The 22,569-nt window shown below is 37.2% G+C and overlaps 1 protein-coding gene across 2 annotated transcripts in view; it reads right to left on the minus strand.

The window, feature by feature from the left end:
* PDGFA (platelet derived growth factor subunit A) overlaps positions 1-22,569 on the minus strand; it is a 45,556-nt gene that overhangs the window by 17,097 nt on the left and 5,890 nt on the right. For both annotated transcript variants that reach the window (XM_063430381.1, XM_063430382.1), the window contains exons 3-4: positions 10,566-10,676; positions 8,967-9,154 (exon numbers count right to left, since the gene is read on the minus strand). In XM_063430381.1, the coding sequence (XP_063286451.1) occupies positions 8,967-9,154; positions 10,566-10,676 (299 nt within the window). The remainder of the gene's footprint in view (positions 1-8,966; positions 9,155-10,565; positions 10,677-22,569) is intronic.

Genomic DNA, 22,569 nt, shown 5'->3' on the forward strand with positions numbered 1-22,569 from the left:
TAGGGAGTCCACCATAATTCTAAATCAGTGGGAATAATGTAATGCCACATGCTGCCCCACAACAACAACAAAATTCTGACAATGCAATAAACCAAGCCCTTCCCTCCATTCAATGGCACCTGCTAGGTCACAGACAAACAGGATGTATATCCCCAGCTGTTGAAGAACTAAAATCCCAAGAAGCTTTTCCAGCCTCACAGCAAAAGCAAAATGGGAGCCCATTACAATAAAAGTGCAGCTAAACTTTTTTTAGTGGGTAACACAAACACCCATTTCTCCTTGTTCAGATATCTTTAATTTTTCTCAAATCAAAAACACATAAAAACATTAAATTATATATATATTTTTTCTATGACCCACAAATAACAAGAGAGGAACTGTAATGGGTTCCCACGAAAAAAGAAAAAAAATTAACTAGAGATAAATGCCTTAGTAAAAATTGTCTAAAAAATAAACAAATTAAAAAAGTTTTGGATCTATCAAGGCAAATCACATATTATTCTGGATACAACCTTTTAGACATTTTTATTGTTTTCCATGGTGATTGCTCTAAACCTAACCCTTTGCTCCAGAATAGCACCTATTTTGCCTCAATAAATCTCCCCTTATTTAACATAGTAGGTTTTTGTATGTAGCAAATTGGAAATATACTTTAGAGACCCTAATGTTTAACTCTGGTTGCCAGCCAACCCCTGTGCCAGTGCATGTGCTGCTCTCATATATTCAATAAATAGGAACACTCATTTTCGCAATTAGATTTTATTTTTTTTTATTTTTTTTATTATGGTCTTATTTCTGAAGCCTATACCACTTGCTGCAACATCAAAGTCTGAGGGATTATCAAATAAAAAATATGACCATTCATCACATGTATTCTATTATGTAAGATTTTAATAATCTGATTTATTAAGGTAGGCTGCTGGGTAAATCAAAGAGAATTACGATGCAGTATCCAGACAGCGAGCCTCTATTCCCAGACCCATTCGGTATAAAAGGCAACAATGCTTCTTCACCTTATGTCCAGGTTATCTAAAAGAATGTATCCTAAGAATTTAAAACATCTTCGGCAAACTTATACAGCAGGCATATCTTCACTATTATTACTCCAGGAAGTCTGGATATTATAGTAGATATGAGCTGCCATTAGTTTCTCACCTTAATGTATTTTCACTATCACTGATCAGAGACTGAGCCCAGAATTGATATTGATTGTTTGAAGAGCCATACAAGTAATCAAAGCATAGCTGCAATTGCAAATGACTAATTTATTCACATTCTAAAACAATACAGTCTTCTTTTCAAAATATATGCACAATTCTCTACTTCTGGGGACACAGTGATAGAGGATAATTAGATGTTCTCTCACACTGCAAACTGAAATTACGCGCATGCACGCGAGCTAAAATGTGACACACTGTGCCATGGTCAGACAATCTACTGGCCTTCTACATCCACTGTCTCACATTCATACCTCAAATGTTTGGAGGTTTACAGGCAAGTACCATAATGTTTGCACATAATTTTGACCAAGGCTCAAAATATATAGTCCCCACGTTACTAGACAATCCAAAAAGTTGTTCGCCACTGCAAACTCGGAGAGTAGATGAATTTCTACTCGCTAGGGCTGGACTTTCACTCGTCAATAGTTAGTGGGCCAGTGAAAACACACTCTGCAGTGATGTACACCAGGGGGTATGAAAAATAGATATCTGGATCAAAAACTAGTATTATAAAAATAGTACTACTAAGTTGTCCTTTGTTTAAGTAGAGTACTAAAGGGCCTAGCACTTGATTGATTTGTAATTATTTTAAACACATCCATTGGAGTCTCAAAGGGTTAATTCTGAGGATCTTAATACTCAGTAGGAAAATACAGTCTTTTTTTAACTCTAGATTTCATATGATAATAAGGAGCCACACAGCATGTTCAGAAGCTGTCTTCCCATAGCAGAGTCCTGATTAGCTTCAACTCGGTGGAAAACAGCCAAAATATATAGCTCAGAATTAAATTTAAGACTTCGAAAGAGGAAATCATGTTCATGAAAGTAGGGCAGAACTCGAGAATTGAACGTTCAGAGTCAAAAGGTAAACAGATCGCTGTCCCCTCATAGGCTCAAAAAGCTGATTTTTTTTTTAGTTAAAAAAATAGTAAGAACATAGCACACAATCATAAAGGAGAAGCTGCGACCGAATATCCACACACTTCAGAAGTCACACAACTGTGCCCACTCACTTCTATGCCCACGAAACACTCCCGTTCAACCACGGACGCACCCCTTCTTCTATGGCCCTCCAGCACAAGGGACAAGGACGCTAGGACTGACTAGGTGACCCACACTTATGTCTACATATATGTCACACATAGCAGAACCTAGATCCAAGTTTATAGCATGTTAAAAAAAAAATTAAAAAACGGTGCAGACGCACATAATGTTATTCTCATACAATAATTGTATATCAGAATTACTATTACGCAACAGAATGTTTATTGTATGGCTTATGCAACACACTGCAAAAATAAAGAATTAAAAAAAAAATTGTAAGAAAAATAGCTGAGCTAAAATATCTTTATAAATAGCACAGCAAATGACTGTGTGTTTTAGTCACGAATGCCAGTGTTCTCCAAGCTATAATGAAAGTGCCTCTCTTTGGTTGATTGAAATATGGGGTCTTATGTTGCAGGTAGAATAGGTTGGGACTATATTTGCCATTTTCGCCAACTTAATGACCTGCTCAGAAATAAGTAATTTGTTGCTGATACTAGAAATTTCAGGCAACGAGCTTTCCCTGCTGTGTCTCCAAACCCATAATAACCCAACATATTTTATTACCATAAAATGTAACCTATTCTCGTTGTTAGAACATGTACAAGGTCATACAACCAAATGGAAAATGTTTCAGAAACTATATTACAGCCAAGTCACCGTACAATATAAAATACAATATGGGATTTAGATACTTATATTAAAGCATGCATATTATGTCACAGCATAGCAGGGGGGGGGGTGTATTAAAAAAATGTTCATTCATATCAGAACATAGCACAACGAAGCGTCTCTATGAAAAGAGCTAGATTGGAATAAATTAATCCTTTCATTATGTTGAAGAACAAAAATGTGAATTATGAATGTTCTTCCTACAAGATTTGGAAACATAAAGCACAAAACAAACCCTCAAGATCAGAGTATGGAAATGTCAACTAGCGCAATACGGGTAGGATGCGTGCGAGCTGTAGGCGTTAATTATGAAGAGGGGAAAAAAGGGGGTTTCCTTAAACAGTTTGGCTACAATTAGCACATCGCTGATGCCAATTGTGCAGAAGGGTGCCATATTAACCAACTAAGAAAAATGCTACGGCAACAACGTATTCCCTGTACTTAAATCATATTCTTTGGAATACAGAAGCTCTGAAAGCCAGACATGGTGATCAATCACTCCAGCTGTTCGTGAACGAACGCCACATCACACCACATATTTTCATTCTTATACAAGATTCTACACAGCCTGTAAATATGTGTACAGGTTTTTGACACATTTCAAAAGAGTACAAGATGTAAATCAAGGACAAGTGTGTGGAAGAGTTTTTAAGTCTCCTCGAAGACAGCTTGCTAACTTTTGGCAATCCAAAGTCAACGATATCCAACCTTTTTTTTTTTAATCACGGAAATTCAGATTATACAGATGGTTTTAGCTTGATGACACATTTTTCACTTGTAAAACTAGGTCACAAATATTAGGTCATAAGAAAGGTCAGTGTGTCTTAACCTTTGTTGAAATATAATATAAAACCATATAACTTTGGAAATTCACCTTTATTAGAAGGAGTTTCTACGGCACTTGGTAAGGCCATGGCATTAAGAGTAATATTTGGGAAGCATTTTGGACAGTTTCCGGGGGAGTATATATCCATGTTCCAAGCTGTGGGGACCCACTAAAATAGCCTCAAACCCCAAATCAGGACTTTAGAATTACTGTTAAACATGTAATTATTTTTGACTGTACGCATTTTAACTGGATGACTCATTTGCAAAAATTGTATGCAATACGCATGCTGCCTGTGATACATACATTGTAACTGGAAGCACGTGCAATTCAGCTTACTTATAGTCTGCTTTTACCTGGGAAATACAAATATGTTTACCCAGAATCCTTTGCTGTAGTATACAACTGCATTTTGAGGAAGTCTGTAATAAAACGCGCTTGCTGACTTGTCTCAGATGTTGAACTGTACTCTACTGACCTTTTGTCACCATTTAAATTCCCATAATAGACTGTATATGCATTACCTACCTACAGTATCAGTCTTGTACAGCAGTGCCAATGAGCAGGAGGGGGTGACGGGGAGACATTTTGGTAATAAAGAATATAAGGAAGTGGAGAGGTCATATGAGCTGTTCTAGGAGGAACTGGTGATTCGGGATCAGAGGAAACCATTAAGGGGGTTTAAAGTGCCAAGGGAAATGTTTTTGAAATTGTTGACTTTTTTAATGCTATTAGGAAGACGACTGATTCTATACAGCAGTGGAGTTTCTTACTGTGGAAGGTAGTTAGGTGATAGAGCGAGTGGAATCAGGAAGGTGGTTTCCAACTTTGATGTTTTAACCTATATTTTTGGATGTCAGCTCATCACAATATACTTTTAATAGGTGCCAATTGTCCCAAATATTCTGGTATAGTCCTGCATTTTGAGGTATTGTCCTCGCATACATAAGTCACAGGAACCTCGCTCGCATTTTGAATTGATGGCAGATTTCAAAATGCAGATGTAACTCAGCACTTGGACCTTGCACAAAGTGCTTCAGCAGATCTCGGTGAAAGGTTCGCTTGGTGAGGCAAGTTATCAGCTACCCTGGCCGCCCTCTTTACCCTTTGCCGGGCCATAACAGGTAAGTCCACCCCCTGCACAGCGTGTTCGCTCTACTGTTAGGTGGGCAGGGAAGATTAGTGAATAAGCCCTCCCCAGTTAATTAACTGCGTTCATTATTACAAAGAAGTTTAATTAAGTTGTTTGGTTGTTTTTTTATAATTTTTTTTGTGTTTTTTTTTAAAAAAAAGTTCTGCTATATTAATTTCTGAGTGGGTAGCATTTTAGAGAACCTGAGTTCCTTTCATTGGAGATCCAAAGTACTGTTGGTACAGTGAAGAGACATCAGAGTCTTATTCAAAACTGCAAGATCATTTTGAAGTTACACTATAGGCACCCAGACCACTTCAGCTCATTGAAGTAGTCTGGGTGCAGTGTCCCTATTGCATTAAGTGCTGCAACGTAAAACATTGCAGTTCCAGAGAAACTGCAGTGTTTACATTGCAGCTCTAAGTCTGCCTCCAGTGGCTGTCTCCCAGACAGTCAATAGAGGCACTTCCTGCATCCTAATGGACTTTTATACAGTATCTGACGCTGGACGTCCCCACACTTTGCATGAGGACATTCAGCGTAAGATTTTTCCTCATAGGAAAGCATTAGTGCCCTCTTATCGAGCACTGTCGGAAGAGGCGGAGCCGGCACCCAGTGCCAAGGAACTTCAGTAAGTAAATAATGGATTTTTGATCCTTTATTCACCTAAAAGGTGGAGATGCAAGGGAGGGTGTAGGCAGAGGGGCTGTAGTAGCAGGAATACAGGTTTGTATTCTTAGCACTAAAAGTATCCCTTTAAGGCTTCTGAATTGCCTAGGCCTCTGACCACTTTTAGACACTTGCAACCTAATAGAGGACTTGTAGGCAATGAGATGTTTTTGGACTTAAAGTGTTTTGTCTTAAAGTGAAAATACTAAGCTATGCAAGATTAACTTTTCAGAACTGACATTATCAGTAAGTGTTCCCATCTAACCTCTCAGCTACACAGTTTGATCTCTGTGCTATAAGCTCTGCCACAAGGAGAAAAGGAAAAAAAAATATAAATACAATTACGTATTTGATAAAAAAAATAGTAAAACCTTTATACAGCAAGGCATCATGCACGCACAAGCAGATATTCCATTAAAACTATGTGCAGGCCACCAGTACACTTTCTACCACATCCTCTGTGACCCTCCCGAAAAATTTGCTAAATGACGCCACACAAAAGGCAGCCAGATTTGGAAAATGCTGCCTTTGAAATAGCCCAATACTTTAGTACGATGGTGCTGTGGTAAACCGCACACTGAGTTTCATTGTTTAATAAAGAGGTGATGGGGGTTAGATTCCAGAAGCAACCGACATCCTTTTCCCAACATGCAAGAAAACTAAAAAAACAAAAAGAATGGTGACAGAATTTAAATCTAATCATACAGGCAAGAAATATAATATAAAGGACGTCATTACATGCAACAGTAAAAATGTCATTTACCTACTGGAGTGCCCGTGCGGCCTCCAGTATGTGGGCAGAACTATTAGACCCTTAAAAATAAGAATAGCAGAGCATTGTAGAAATGTCGAAAAAGGTTTAAAAACCCACTCTGTACCCACACATTTCTGCTTACATAACAATGACCCCAAGCACCTTTCTTTTACTGGTATAGCTGTAGTTAAAAAACATTGGAGGGGAGGGGATATTGTCAAAAAGATCGGCCAGATAGAAATGAAGTGGGTATACCAGCTCGACACCCTACATCCTAAAGGGCTTAATGCAGATTTTGATCTCTATAATTTTTTATGATTATATCTTTTTTTATATATATATTTTTATTAGCTTCCTTTTTTATTAGCTCCTTTTGGTTTTTTAATCTGCCCACAGAGCTGCTTATTTTATTCTGTTTTTTATCAATACCATGTGTATTTATATTATCTCTTTATTTTATTTTATATATTTTTTTTTTTTTTTTTTTATATATTTTTTATATATTTTTTATATATTTTTTCTATTTTTTAAATTTTTCTTCATTTCATTCGATCTTTTTTACACCTATCAACACCCCTCTATATACCCACTTGTTTTGCATGTTTTTGGTTTTATATATATACCCCTGCCTGTAAAAATATAATACAGGAGTACTTTGACCTCTAAGTTATGTTATGTATGAATTTCACTGTATGATAATATATTTTTATTTATTTATACAATATATATATTTTTTCTGTGCCTTATGCAGAATATTTATAAACTTTACGTTTTTATTGCATTTATTATAACCAATTGTAGCTCCACAAACTTTTGCTACATCATATATTGATTTATATATGTATATTATATTACCCCTGAGGCTGAAAGTACCCCACCTTTATATTGCTTTTATATTGTTTTCATACTAATGTAATTATCGTTGAAATGTAAATGCCCATAACGAATATGGCGGTTTAATACTCAGATTACTGTGCCCATATTTATTTTTTTCTATTGCAGCTATTTGCATATAGACACTCTGGAACGCAACGCACGCTGTTTTCGGACGTTGCGTGCGTTCCACTTGAGCGTCACGATCATTCTGGCCAATATTCCGAAATGACGCACCTACCACGTCATTTCCGGTTCGACGCGGGTGCCGCGTCATCACTCTGGCGACACCTGCGTTCCACAGACACAACCCGGAAATAGAAACGAGCGTTCCAGGACAGATAATCCGGAACTAGAAAACACTACACCACCAACTAACTTTTCCTAAATTGACAGCCATATAAAAACGGATCCATGAAGGAGATGCTCCACACTTCTGAAGAAGCCCTGTGAGGCGAAACGCGTAAAGTGGACTTTTATACTTGTTATTATACTTGTTTGTTTTATATATTAAAGTACTTCTTTTATTATACTTTTCTATATATATCTTTATTATTATCACCTTCTACTCCCTGGATCCTGCATATCCCTGGTGGGGATTATACCACCTAGGCTGTCCAAACTAGAGCAGGTTACATGCTCTAGAAATTGTAAGTATAATACTTTTTTATACTTGTTACTACTTCACCAGTACTTACTTCACCATATGCTGCCATATTTTTATCTTTGGATTTTATGATCTACGCACCACTGCACCTTGGAATATCCCTGAAGTTATACCACCATATATCCCGAGACGGGGATTGTACCGTCCAGGCGCATCACAGCTGAGCTCTGTTATAGCTCATCCCCATGTGAGTGGACTGTGTATAGCTTTATCTGACCTTTCTTGTTTATTTACTGTATTGCACTATTATGTTTTGCTTTTTATTTTGAGGTTATCATCTATTGTCAAAATCTCCATCGACTATATGTATGTATAATTTTTTATAATTGTTTAAACCAATACCTCTAGGCGCGGTATACACTCCTCTCTTCCGATTTCTACTCTCACTTACAAGGTTTTGGGAATCCTTGTTTTGTACACTGCTGCCTGCCCACCACTTACTATAGCGAGCGCCTATTACCCTCTGCTTTGTTTTCCTAACATCCACTTTGACCTTCTGACATTTTACAGACCCTCCTTCAGTGCATCACAGTGTAGAGACAGGGTGCCGTTTCACAGAAAATACCTGTGGGTTTCCTCACTAAACAGTGCACTCTGTGAAATTTAGGCCTCGTGGTTAACTTTAGACCTTGTGGTTAAATTTACGCCAAACTATTTTTTTTTTACCAACTCTGCTGTTATGACCTACACTTTGTAATTCGGTTGTGAACTCACTGTTAAAGCGGTACTCTAAACACCATAACCACAACACTAGTAATGGACTACCTCCCCCCAAAAAAACACAGGGCTATCCCAGTATATAACTCCCAGCTTCTGTGTTGTGTCTGAGTTAATAGCTCTTTCTCACAAAATGTAATATTCTTTTATAACTCGCATGTATCTCAGATTAGAGGGTCAATACTAAGTTGTATTTAGCCCCAGATTTGTTTATGAAACCTGTCGCTATATCCCATTAATATTTTTATATAATAACAAACACTGAGAATCTTACATTTCCAGGACAAAAGACAAAGGCTTTTACAAACATTTGACATGACTTAGTCTTTAAAGAGAACAACCATGAAAAGTCCAATATCTCAGTATAGAATGACTAGAACGCGGTTCCTTACCTTGACACTCCTGTGGTGTATCCGTGATGGCTGACATTTGACGCTGCTGGTGTTGCAACAACCTGTGCACCTTTTCACTTCCACACACGGTGGCCATATCAGAAAATTTGCGGATGTTGGGTCAATTTGGCTGCGAGGTATCTCATAAATAACAGTCCTTGTTTTACAAATCGCAGGGACAGCTTCCTCTATAAAATAAATAAGAATTGGGTTGAAAAGTGAATTACTAACATGGTAAGTACTATTTCAAAGGTTTCTCTTCTTTATAATATCACAAATCTGATATCCAATTTTCAAGCTAAGGTGACATTGTGGTATAGTAACATGGCAGAAAAAGCCTCGTCCACAGGGTCAGGTGACCTGATTGTCAAGGTTCCATCAAGTGCACGAGTGAGGCACGTCAGATGTCAACACTGGTCATGTGACACACATCTGCAGTAGCTTGAGAATTCCACTATTTTATATTTTTTTCAGCGATGGTGCCCCTGACATCTGTTTCTTAATTAATTTGTACCTGATATTTCCAGTTTGGAAGAATATTGTCACTCATATGTGTAAACATGTAACAGATAGGTAAAGTTATAAACAAGTTCAGATATGAGATACAAAAACTCACACAAATTATTGAAATAATACACTGTTATAAAAATATGAACACAGTGGAAAACAGGAAAACCCACACCTCACGGATCATGGCCCCTTTCCTCTTTTGTCCTAAAGCAACACGCAAAGTACTGTAGTATGATATACAGTACAGGTGGACTTTCTTAATTCTCCTTCCCTTTGTTTTATTTTACAATCTTTCACCCAGTTTTTCTGGTTTATTTTTTCACTCATTTAGGAAACAATTCCCTTAACTTTTCATATATCCCTTAACATATTTAATGCCGTCAATACTTTTATTGCAAAAAAAAAATCAATAAATAAATTGAATTCAAAATATTTCATAAAATTTCTTTGCAACTAGGAGAATTGGAATTTATTTATTGACGTTAAAGTGCAACTTTATAGAAAATAAAAAAAAAATCTTTAAATAGGTAACTGGTAGTTTAAGCATTAACGAGACCATTTAGTTATTTTTTTTATTTTATTTTTTAAATAACATTCTTTCTTTAATAAGGAACACGGTAATGGCCAATAGGAGCATTCTAGACTATAATTGGTACAGAATGATCTCAATTACTTTTGGGAAATTAGAAATACCACAAAGATTTATTTAATTTTTCAGTAGTATAATAGTAATATCTAACATATGAGGTCTTCTGGCTGACATATGATCCTTAATCCCACAAATGAACAAAAAGAAAAAAAAATATAGGAATTAAAATCTTTTATAAAGATCAAGATTCCGAAATTCTCAATGTGTACACACGGGCATATTTATTATGTAAATATATTATTTAAATTTATATATTTATTTATTATGCCTTAAAAATAAAGAAAGGAAATAAAAATAGATACAATAAACCCACACTATTTCAGATGAATTAAACTTTGGCTTAGCAGATGTGGTTGAACTACACACTCCAGAATTCTTCTGACAGCTGGGTATCCAAGGTTCCACACCTCTGCAATATATGCCTATTAATACATGCTTACCGATGCTTCTCTTTCTGCGGCTCGGCACAGAACGCTTCTCTTGTACATGTCTATTATGATGGAGGTTGTGTGTTTGTGTTCTTAAACTTGTTCCTGAAGCCTCATCGTTTCCTGTGAAGTAAAAAATTAACAAGTTTAAGGTAGGGGGAAAAAAAACACAATAAAAGGTTGTATTAAAAAAAAAATACAATTATTACATTTCTTCTCAATTATCTAGAGCAAAGGGCCTTTTTCACTTGCAAATACCCGCCCCTATATCGTACTCCAGTCTACTAAGACTATTTTCCCCCAGTTCTTATCCTGCTCATTTTTGCTAAAGGCCATGGTACTGGACATCAGGTACTTTTCAATGGAGGACCTTAGGAATATTTCCACATTGCCTACTGAGGGAGGAAAGCCTTCGGGAATGGATATGTAATTGTTGGTAAGCAACAAGCTCAGAATAAAATAGCACCTTCCTTCCAAACATGCTGCCCTTAATTGACTCACACTCAGCCACAATACTTACGGTAGACCTCCTTGTAATGCTCACAAACACATAAAACCCTCGGCTCATGGGTTAATTTTTTTCTGGAAATGTTATCTTAATATCTGTTCATACAGTTTATGTATTCCTTATTATGTTTCTCACACTTGTGAGCAGAGTATAAATAAATAATTTATAAAAAAAATAAATAAAAAGAGAAGCTTCTTTAAAACACAATCTACGATCAATTTTATTTGTTGATACAAAAGTATATTCTATGCAACATCCTATATACAAAAAATGAGAAAGAGAACTACTTGCTCAGTCCACAAATTTAACTGATGGAGCAGTTTTGTTTCTTATGATAACACATTGAGATGTAAATGGTATTGCCCTACCCTGCCAAACATGTAAATTGGTTCAATTTATCAGTCTGTGTGGATGACCTTACACTGGAGGTTCACTGCACAAATTTTAGGTTGAGGTAACCTTCTGTCTTAAATATCCCAATACAATGAGCGTTATTTATCATTATTCTGGTGGACTTTTTTTAAACATCTGTACCCCAATTCAATAACATGTTGTTCAGTTTAGAAGCCAACAGTCAGGTCTTCCAAAAATGTAAGTTATTTCAGTAAATTTGTATATTTTGCACAGGTTACTCTTTGCAAATAGTATTTAAAGGATCACTATAGGGGCAGGGACAAAAACATGTATTCCTGACCCTATAGGGTTAAACCCACCATCTAGCCACCCTGGTCCCCTCATGCCTCCCTAAATATAGTAAAAGCTTACTCGTATTCAAGTCTGGAGCTGCTTGCTTTGTCATTGTTTCCTTTAGACCTGCCCAGTGTCTGCTGACATCAGCAGAAGTGGTAGCATGATCCAATCACAATGCTTCCCCATAGGATTGGCTGGGACTGACAAAGAGGCAGATCAGGGGCAGAGACAGCACAATTCAAACACAGCCCTGGCCAATCAGCATCTCATCATATAGATGAATGGAATCAATTAATCTCTATGAGGAAAGTTCAATGTCTGCATGCAGAGGAGACACTGAATGTTTGGATTCATTTTAGTCAGTCATGACCCAGGAAGGATCTCTATCAGCCATCTAAGGAGTGGTCAGTGAAGTTATCACTAGGCTGTAATGTAAACACTGCATTTTCTCTGAAAAGAAAGTGTTTACAGCAAAAAGCCTGAAGGTAATGATTCTACTCACCAGAACAAATTCAATAAGCTGTAGTTGTTCTGGTGACTATAGTGTCCCTTTAATTCCTTGATTTTTTTTTATTATTTAGCTTCTGTTTATAACAAGAATTACTTTAATGCAATGTGGTTTACCAGATGTTAGCAGTCAATAAGAGGTCTATTTTTCTAAAGGCTCATTATCTTAAATAATTTGAAAGATTTTTTTTTGACCAGTTCCAAAAGACCACCTAAAAGACATGGTCACGTCTACTTTTTCTTTTTAGCATTTATTTACACATTGTAATTTTGCACCTAAAAATACATATTACTGTAAAGAAAAGGCTGATATATTCTCACTTGAGAAATTATCAGCATATATTATTCAATACAAAGTTGACCATTCCAAATAATGAGTTTGGTGGTCCTTTTTGGGATGGTATGTTTTATGTCAACTCAAGTCTCTAGTTTCGTAGCTTGCCACAGTTTGCAGATATGCCTTCTCGTGAGTCAATCAAAATACAAATCACCTCTGATGGAATAACTTAGAAATGTGTAGCTTATATGAGTATATCTTATCATACTTGCCAACCAATCTTATCACACCTACCACACGCAATAAAGGTTATTGGATTGTCCTTAGTTTCAGAATGTATTTTCCTTTGAAAAGTTACATTTGGCCAGGCCGTGCACTGAGTACATTTTAATTACGAAGTTAGGTTGCCAAAACCAGGAGCAACCCGAATGAATTAATTTAATTGTGATAAATCCAAAGATCTTTCGAGGATTCCTTAGTTTGTGACATGGTTAAGGCCAAGCTAGATCTACTCAGTTAATACCAGAGGTGTAAATTATTTGAGGAATAATACGTTTTTGTTGAATAGACCACTGTGTTTTTCTTAGTCTCTAAAAAAGCTATCATTTTACAGGTAATGACCCATTACAACGGCTATTTTTCTACATAGAACGGAGTAATATGATCCAGAATGCCCAACCTAGACATTGTCGGACAAACCTCTCAATAAACCAATCTACATCCACTAGAATCATGTAGTAAACCATTTATAGTTTATAGGGGCCTGTAAATTGCAGATAAAATCTCTGAGTGAATAGTGCTATACTTTTTTATAGCAAAATTTACTACCAAATGTATTCATCAAAACACAGGAAATGGGAAAAACATATATAGAAAGGCAAACTACAAATTGTGTCAAATTAAAATCGGAATAGCCAAATGCAGGTAATCGAACAACGGAACATTCCAGTAACTAACTAAAAGTTAGATGTTAGCAGTGCCTTCGTCTTCTAAAAAAAAACAAAAAACAACACTCTGAATCCAATGTAAGGTCATCATGACACAGTCTGGCATTTAATGCAAATTAATAAACACCTATAATTTCATGCATTGCAAAAAAAGGTCACAAATATAATTTGACTGCACCGATTATCCGAAATAGATTTGTTTCTAAATGCCTCTGTAACACACAGCATCCAAGTAAAGTATTACTTTACTAAGAGGGTAGTAGATACATGCAATAGCCTTCCAGCTGAAGTGGTAGAGATTAACACAGTGAAGGAGTTTAAGCATACGTGGGCTTAAGGTTATCCTAGCTATAAAATAAGGCCAGGGACTAATGAAAGAAAATTGGGCAGTCTAGATGGGCTGAATGGTTCTTATCTGCTTGCACATTATTATTATTATTGCCATTTATATAGCGCCAACAGATTCTGTAGCGCTTTACAATATTATAAGAGGGGGATTTAACTATAAATACATTCTATGTTTCTATGTAAAAGCTTCAGTATAATGGGCTATAATTTTTATTTGGGGAATAATCAACAAATAAAAAAAAAATTTAAATCGTGGTCAAAAAGTGGCACTATTGCATTCTGTGGTTTGCTGCCAAAAAGTACACTGGTACTAACCTTTTACACAACAAATGCTGTGGACTACCGAACACATTAGGTTCAGAGAGTAATTCAGTTAACTGTATATAATGATAAGAAAAGTCCACAACTACTAAAAGCTTAGCTTTCACTAAAATATGGTCTTTGTTAAATCACCATATCCACATTTGAGCACATGGCCACAAATCACTAGGAAATATTATTAGCGTTTTTTTTATCCCTGTATGTAAATTGTGCATCTGCCGGCCCAGGACATGTTAACTGTCTGGATCTAATCAAATATGTCATTGAGATTTGCATATTTATGAAGGTTCTTTTGATATCCCTGCATTAATTAATTTATAGATTTCTTTCCATATCAATAATGTACATTCATACATTTATACATGGCCTCTAAAAATAGGGCAGCTGGCAATACGATGGGTAAAAAAAGGGGTAAGTTATACATGGATATACAGCACAAAATAAGGTCTTGAGGCAGCGATTTATAGAAATTTGGTCTGCAACACCTGATCATTTTTCTAAGTGTCAGATTTAACTAAATAACCACAAACATGTTGCTAGTTCAAGGGTACACACGATGCACCGGCACCGGGGCCCACTGGTGTCCCACACACTTAGGACCCCATAATGGGCAAGTCTAATCATGGTCACCATAGAATTTAACAATGCAACCGAGCTTTAGATCGGCAGTGCTGGGAGGAAGTGAGTTTATGTCACTTCCTCCCAGGTAAAAGAGAGGGAAGGGAGACAGAGAAGGAGGCAGAGGGGGTGGGGGTGGGAGGTGAGAGCATTGGACCAGTCTCAGACTCACAGCAGCCTCAGCCAGTAGCCAGATCCCATTAGACTACAAGGAATCCACCTTCCTGCACCCAAAAGGTATGGAAACAGGAGAATGGCTATCAGTGCAGGCTTTTTCATACGGGCAGCTGAGGCAGTCCCTTACCAGTTTTAATGTTTAATGTGTCTGTTTGATACAAGGAAGTGCCTGCCGACGATCTGCCTCTCTCTGCACTCCACTGCTGGTTCCTGCGCTGCCTGGTCTTATTGAGGCAGGTGCCGGATGTATAAAGCTGTACAATCAGGCAGCACGGAACCGGCAGAGAGAGGCAGATCGGCAGACAACTCATGTTACAGCCGTGCCTTCTGCACACCATTAGTGAGAAGTAAATTAGAGCATGACCGGCTGGCTACCTTCTCTGTTACACGGGCAAGCACCACACTTACTGTGCCTGCCACCCAGCTCCCCCATCCATTTAGACCCTGAGCTCCCCCATATAGCAAATTAAGGCAGGCACACAGAGTTAGAAGAGGTGTCTGCCTAACTTCAGTGTTACAGGCCCCTCAGACCCTGGCAGTCCCAAGCCCAGCACCCCAGCCACATAGTGACACACACTACTCCAACAGCAGGTGCCTGTCACTTAAGATAGTGACCACCCAACCTGAAATGTCACCAGACACCACTGGTGGTTACAAATATGCAAATTATGCCCTGAATGTGTGTGTGTGTGTGTGTGTGTTAGTATGTGTATATGTGTTTGTCTAAGTGTGTATTTTTATGCGTTCTACGTGTGCATCTGTATGTGTATCTGTGTCAGTAAATGTATGTCCGTCAAGGCCCCTTCGCTCTGTCGAAAACCTGCATCTATCCTCTGTTCGTACTCCCAGCTCTGATACCCGCATTCAAGACTTCTCTAGAGCTGCACCGTTCCTGTGGAACTCCCTTCCCTTTTCACACTCACCCAGTCTCCACTCTTTCAAAAAATCATTAAAAACTCACTTTTTGACAAAAGCATATCAATTAAACTGTTAATGGCTCAAAAAACTAAACCAAACACCCACACAAAGTCTTCAGTGAATACTATTCTACCAATCTACTTCCCTAAAACTTCCCTTACCTTCTGTGTCACTATACCCCACTCCTTCTAGCATGTAAGCTCATTGAGCAGGGCCCTCAACCCCTCTGTTTCTGTGCGTCAAACTTGTCTGGTTACAATGACATGTTTGTTAGTCCACCCTTTGTAAAGCGCTATGGAATTTGTTGGCGCTATATAAATAGAATAATAATAATAATAATAATAATAATATGTCCATAAATCCCAGCATTCCAATGCCAACTCTACACACGCCTGCATTCAAATGACACCACTATATACAAATACACCACTGTATCTAAATGGCAATAGTAAATACAAATAAACAACTGTATTCAAATGCCAACACTAAACACAAATACATCCCTATATTCACACATACTCCATGCAAAAACATGCTTACATTCAAACAGATCAGCACTATTCACAAATACAACTCTGCAAGGATGGGCAAATGGTATATCCCCAACTGGCAAAGCATCATGGTAGTTGCACGATGCCCCAATCATGTACAATGCATGTACTTTACTCATGTTTGGAAATCAGCCATTTTAGGAGACCTTGTTCATGGTTTATTGTTGCTGTATTTTGGCTACCATGTTTCTTTGTGGACTAATTTAATTCTGGGCGGGGGGGTGAATGTAGCCAGCCGTTCATTTACAATGCTTCAGTGGCACAGACCCAAATAGTTTCACTTGAATTTTTTATGTGTCTATGTACTGACAAGGTCTAGAGAATGGATAAAATATAACGACAATTAGTTCTGGCTTGTTCCGTAATGTATCTGAAAATGCAACTTGTTCATTACCTACAAAATGGCAAAATGGAGGCTTGCCAAGTCAACTAAATAATAAGCTGCCATACATGGAAAGCTTTTTCGATTGGATTTCTTTTTAACAAATGCCAGAAAACTCAATTACATTTTTTGAAGCTTGAGAGGAAGGCTCCTTGAATTGATCTATGGGACCAAATAGACACAACATACCGTAATTGAATTCACAATAATTCATGTGGACCAACACGAAGATGAAAACGCATATTTTTTTCATGCTCATCTAATCAAACAGCACCTCGGCCAAGCCTACACACGCTTTCCTCAGATTATAACAGGCATCCAGCAACAATTAATTACAAGAACTTCTGGTTGAATCTCAGTAACCTTTCCACACAACCTTAAATTAAAGGAAACTGGAAACAAAAGTGAATTTGACCAATTTTTATTATATACTAAATATCATATAATCTATTACTGGCAAGTAAATATGAAAGAAATTGATATTGCAAATGAGTGTATTACATTTCAGTATTTGCGATCTGCAATCTGAGTGGGGGTTATGCCTTAGAAACCCCCAGTTTCAGTCAACGTCCTTCAAAACAGGTGGACCCAGACCCATGCAGTAGTCATGGTGCTCACACTGCCACTATACATTTAAAAAAAAAAATACATTGGCCCATTACAAAATGCATGAGTAACTACTTAATGCAAAAAATGCACCAGAAGACAGCTATAACACACAAGGTTCATGCCCTGAAGGTAAAGTAGCATAGAACAATTCAGGAGGACTTATTCACATATATTAATATGGATCCTCAAACCACACTCCAGATGATGGTCATAAAACTGGCAAAGACATCTTGATGTCCTGAATAGAACACAAGTTCCAGATAGAAGGACGTTTGTGTTTTTAGATATGGAACCGGCATAACAGAAGAGCTAGTTGGTTCTTATCAAATCATCGATCTTTATATGTAATTTAGCTATTTAAACAAGCTAAGGAAATTATAATGGTGATAAATTGTACCAAAGATTTAAAAAAAAAAAATTAAAAAAACAGCAGGAGTTGAAAAAAATGTTTTATTATATTTTTCTTTATTTTGGTTTAAGATACTGTGTGCCAACCCACAAAGCACACAGGATTAAGGGTCCGGATGTGCTAAAAATGCATGTAAAAGCTATTCCCGAACAGAGCTAGAATATCTTTATTGGCAAGGGACAACAGTGCACCTGCCAACCTAAAAAAAGAAGATAAATTTAGGCAGACTTTGCTTTTGTACAATTATGTTCCACTTATAGCAATCAAAACTGAACCTCATCCTGTCCTTATGTCTATTTTGAGTGAATACTTTCTTCATTTGATATCAATGCCATTAGCCGTCCAGGTTTGGTGTTGTAAAGATTCCATATGGAACTATTAGCTTATATACAATCACGGGGAGATTATCTACCTGACTCACATCTTAATGCAATTCTGCACCCTTAGAATGACCAGGTAGAAACAATTTAAAACAATATACTTAACAGCTTAGTAGTATTTTCCTCTGATCAAGATATTGTAATTATACCTGTAGTTGCTAGACAAAGAAATTGGACATTTTCAAGGTTAAGGCAGTCATTTTGGGAGTGCATCAATGTTTTTAAACCATGAAGCATCCATTAATTAGAGGAAATATATGCTGAAAATGAGTACGTCCACCAGGTGATCAGATATTTCTGTATTCACTGATCCAAAACAAAATAAAGTGTTAGGAACAGTACAAGAAAAAAAAGCTGAGGGTGGGAGATGACAGACAATAAAAATAAATTCTCATTGTTTATTATGTTAAAATGTCCTTCTTCAAATGTCCCAGACTTCGTTGATAAAGGTTTTTGAATGTGGAAGAGTTCTTATTTTCTTCCTTTTCATTTCCTACAAGTTTCTCCTTTGACCCTTACCCACCCCATTGATTCCCTCTTCTCTACACTAGGCTTGTTATTCACACACCTCATTAACCTTTCTACCTACCGGAACTGACATATCCTACTCAGAACATGTTCCTATAATACATGCAATATTTCAATTATACCAACAGTGATCCTCCCTTCTGTCTTGAAAGCACTTGAGTGGTTTGTGTCTTAATTGAGTGCTTAATTAACTTGTTCTACTCGAATAACCTTTCTGGCTATCTTATTCTAGTCTTCAACCACTTCACACAATTGAGAGAGCCTTAACAAAGTCCTCTAACTAAATAATCTCCATGTACTAAGAAGGGTACTTTTCCCTACTAACCCTCTGGAAACTGTCTACTGTCTTTTACTGTTGACAGTTAGATGCTTCTTGCCCTGGTTTCCTTGATCTGTTCATGGAATGTCTCTTGTCTGGCTCGTGTCATATCTATCCAGTCATTTCTTACTTGGTAACATCATCCACATTCTATTTGTGTGCTTCCATAAACAGTTCTTCCTTTCCCATTATTTCCCTTCTGGACCTCTTCTCCTGGCAACCTTGGTTCCAGTATCACTTGTGCTGATATAAAGAAGATTAACCTCAGTTCTCCTGGTCTTTTGTATCTTACATTAGAAACTGTCCCTCTGTTGTCTTCTATGTATGTCCCACCACTACCTGAAATGCAGCCCTTTAAAACTGAATTCATCGTCTTTCCTCCTTACACTTCCTACCTGTCTGCTCCCTGATACATCTCTCCTCTCATTACTAAATGTTCCCCTCATTACTAAATGTCCCCCTCATCTACACACACTACACCTTCCTTATCACCCCTCCCCCTCTCTCTTGAGAACTTACACCAATGGGAACTGGTTTTTGGAATATTCTGACAAACCAAAAAAATATATATATTATTTATTTGGATTCATAATGGTTTTTAATAAAACAAATCAAAACATGGCCACCACACCACAGACCTAAAAGGTGACATAAACATTGCTAAATAGGCACTGAAGATAATACATGTTTTCCTGCGTTTACCTTATTTAAATTTAATTGGCCCCAGAAATATAATTTTGTGAACATTATATAAAATATTGTGATTGAGCTCATCGCTTTCTTGTCAAAATACCAAATATGTAACACTGGCGCAGATATAAAATAACTATGCATTGGGACATATCCCATCCCCTATACAAGGGTATCTATAAATCTACCAGAATTATGCACAAAATTAACAATGTCCCATGTAACTATTGTAATGATGATGGGGTCTAGGTGATATTAAAAAAATCTACAGCTAGAAGCAACTTTGGCCAACATTTTTAATGACATCAGACATGTGATAACTCTCATATTTAACTACTTTGCTGCTCTTAAAAGTCCAGTGTATAACCCTTTCATTGCTCCCTGGAACATTCCGGAGACATCAGTAAAGACATCAGTAAAAAAAAAAGACATCAGTAAAACCTAGGTGTTTTAAAGGGACACTATAGCCACCCAAACCACTTCAATTCAATGAATTGGTCTTGGTGCCCAGTCCCTGTTGTTTAACCCTACATTGTTAAACATTGGTGTTTTTGTAGGAAGATAGCCAATTGAGGCACTTGTGCGGCTATAACCAAGCTTAACTCAGTTTCAGTTCAAATAACTCTCATTGACAGTATTGGATTATTGCAGTGGGTCATTTTGCCGTGCATGTGCACGACCGTCCCAATGCTTTTCTGTGTGAAAGCATTGTATTAGCTGAGATCATCGAGACTAGGAAGGCCAGGAAGGCAGAGCACCAACACAGAGACCAGCACACCTCCCTCAAGATGTATGGTAAGTAAAACTTACCTTTTGTACCTCTCAAGTGGGACATCTACATTAGAAGGTAAACGATATTATGTTAAGAATACGTTTGTATTCTTAACGCCATAGAGTTACTTTAAGTAGTAAATATCTGTGGGATATGTTTAAATGGGGTTGAAGCAAGAGATGTCAGACTTTGCAAATTATTCTTTGACTATGAATGTTTATAAATTATGCATACTTCAAGGTTGTCTTGGGTGAATTCCAATATGTCTTAATGTCAGATCTAGCAGGATAGTAGCCTTCTGAAACTTGTTAACTGCAATGCCAACAGAATATCTGCCAAAACTGTACCACAAGTGCATCATGAAGCATGCATGCACCATGCATGCATCAATACACACTTCACAAGCACAGGTGTCAGGTTGAGCGTGTGCATGTCAGCATGCGTGCACCACTTAATGTTTCAATTGTACAATTCCATGAAGAATGAATTTATCAACATGACCCCTCTTGTGGCGACACCTTCCTTTGTGTAATCTGTTTTAACCTTGGTTAAGCAGAGATATCTATTAATCTTCGGTTGTTGTTGGCCACCAGGGTCTGCTGGCAAGCAATAATCTGCACTAATAAAATTGAATCAGTTTACTTTCATCAATGCTCCTTCTGCCTCATTGATAAAACTCGAATTAATATGTAACCACAGCACAATATGACGAGAATTATGCATATATTTCCAGGGAGATCTATTTCAACAATCTTTTTAATAAATACATTGCATCAATTTCATTAGATGGTCATCATCAAGTTCACTTGCTATATTTTTGGAATATAAATAGATCCAAATGTAACAGGTTTTAATTTAATTTGCACTACAATATTTAGATTCGCATATGCAAATTTTGGAACAAGCTGTAAGACCGTTACATGTGTGTGGGGGGGGATGGGTGGTTAATGGGAAATTCATGTTGTCTCACATGTCAAACTTTCTATTTTTAGTCTACAAGAGTGGGAATGATAACATTTGCTTCATCTAACAGGGGATCAGAGTGCCAGCTGACTATGGATCATGACAATAGAAGGCGAATGCGTGCTCATCTGCCAGACTACCAGCTAAGCAAAATAAACAAACTGAAATGTAAACAAGGATACCCTAACCAGAGTATTTTACAATGCAACCAGTTAGATAATATCGGATCAAGCTAGAAAATGCTTACTGGAGTGTTTCTGGTGGTCATCGCCAAAAGCAAGAACAAACAAACTCAACGAAACATCAAACTGGACAATCGTGGCCAAAGTCTATTTTTTTCTGGTGGTGCTCACCCACAGCCAGAAAAGAAACTCAATAAAACATCAAACTAGTTCAGTGATGTTTAACCATGACACCATAAATTATTTCTGGACTTCATTTCCCATGATGCTCAGCTAGCTTTTAGAGTCTAAAAGCTAGCTGAGCATCATGGGAAATGTAGTCCAGAAACAATTTATGGTGTCAAGGTTAGCCATCACTGAACTAGAACATCCTGTTCTGTTTGGTGACCATCAGTATCAAATACCATCACCTACTACATACACCAGACTTTATAGAAGGCAACGCATGTGTTCTTACCTGATAAAGGAGACCACTAGAATACTTAATCCCAAAAGTGCAACATATAAATTTTATACATTGCTGGTCAACCTTGTTTATTGTCTATTATCGCAACAATTATTCAAATAAAATAAGTTTCCCACTGAAAATAAAAAATTGAGAATATTATGGCTGTGTACACATTCATAAACTTTTGCACGCAATGCTCCGTTTACAAATACTAACATGGAACCGTTTTACCACGATGCATTGAAAGTCACGCTTAAACTTTATTGTAGAGAGCTTGCCGTTTTTGGGGTGTTTTTGTTCTTTTCAAAGAGATAAAAAGCTTCTTTAATCTTCAATCTGCACAATCAGCTTCGTCTGTAACTGTCCTGCTTCACTGCCTACTCAAAACCAGCCAGCATGAGGGAGGTTGTGAAGCAGAAAAAGGCACCCTATACAAATATCCTCCCAATTATACGCAAGCAAACGTGAACGA

Source organism: Pelobates fuscus, chromosome 8 (genome assembly GCF_036172605.1).
Source record: "Pelobates fuscus isolate aPelFus1 chromosome 8, aPelFus1.pri, whole genome shotgun sequence".
Classification (NCBI taxonomy): domain Eukaryota; kingdom Metazoa; phylum Chordata; class Amphibia; order Anura; family Pelobatidae; genus Pelobates; species Pelobates fuscus.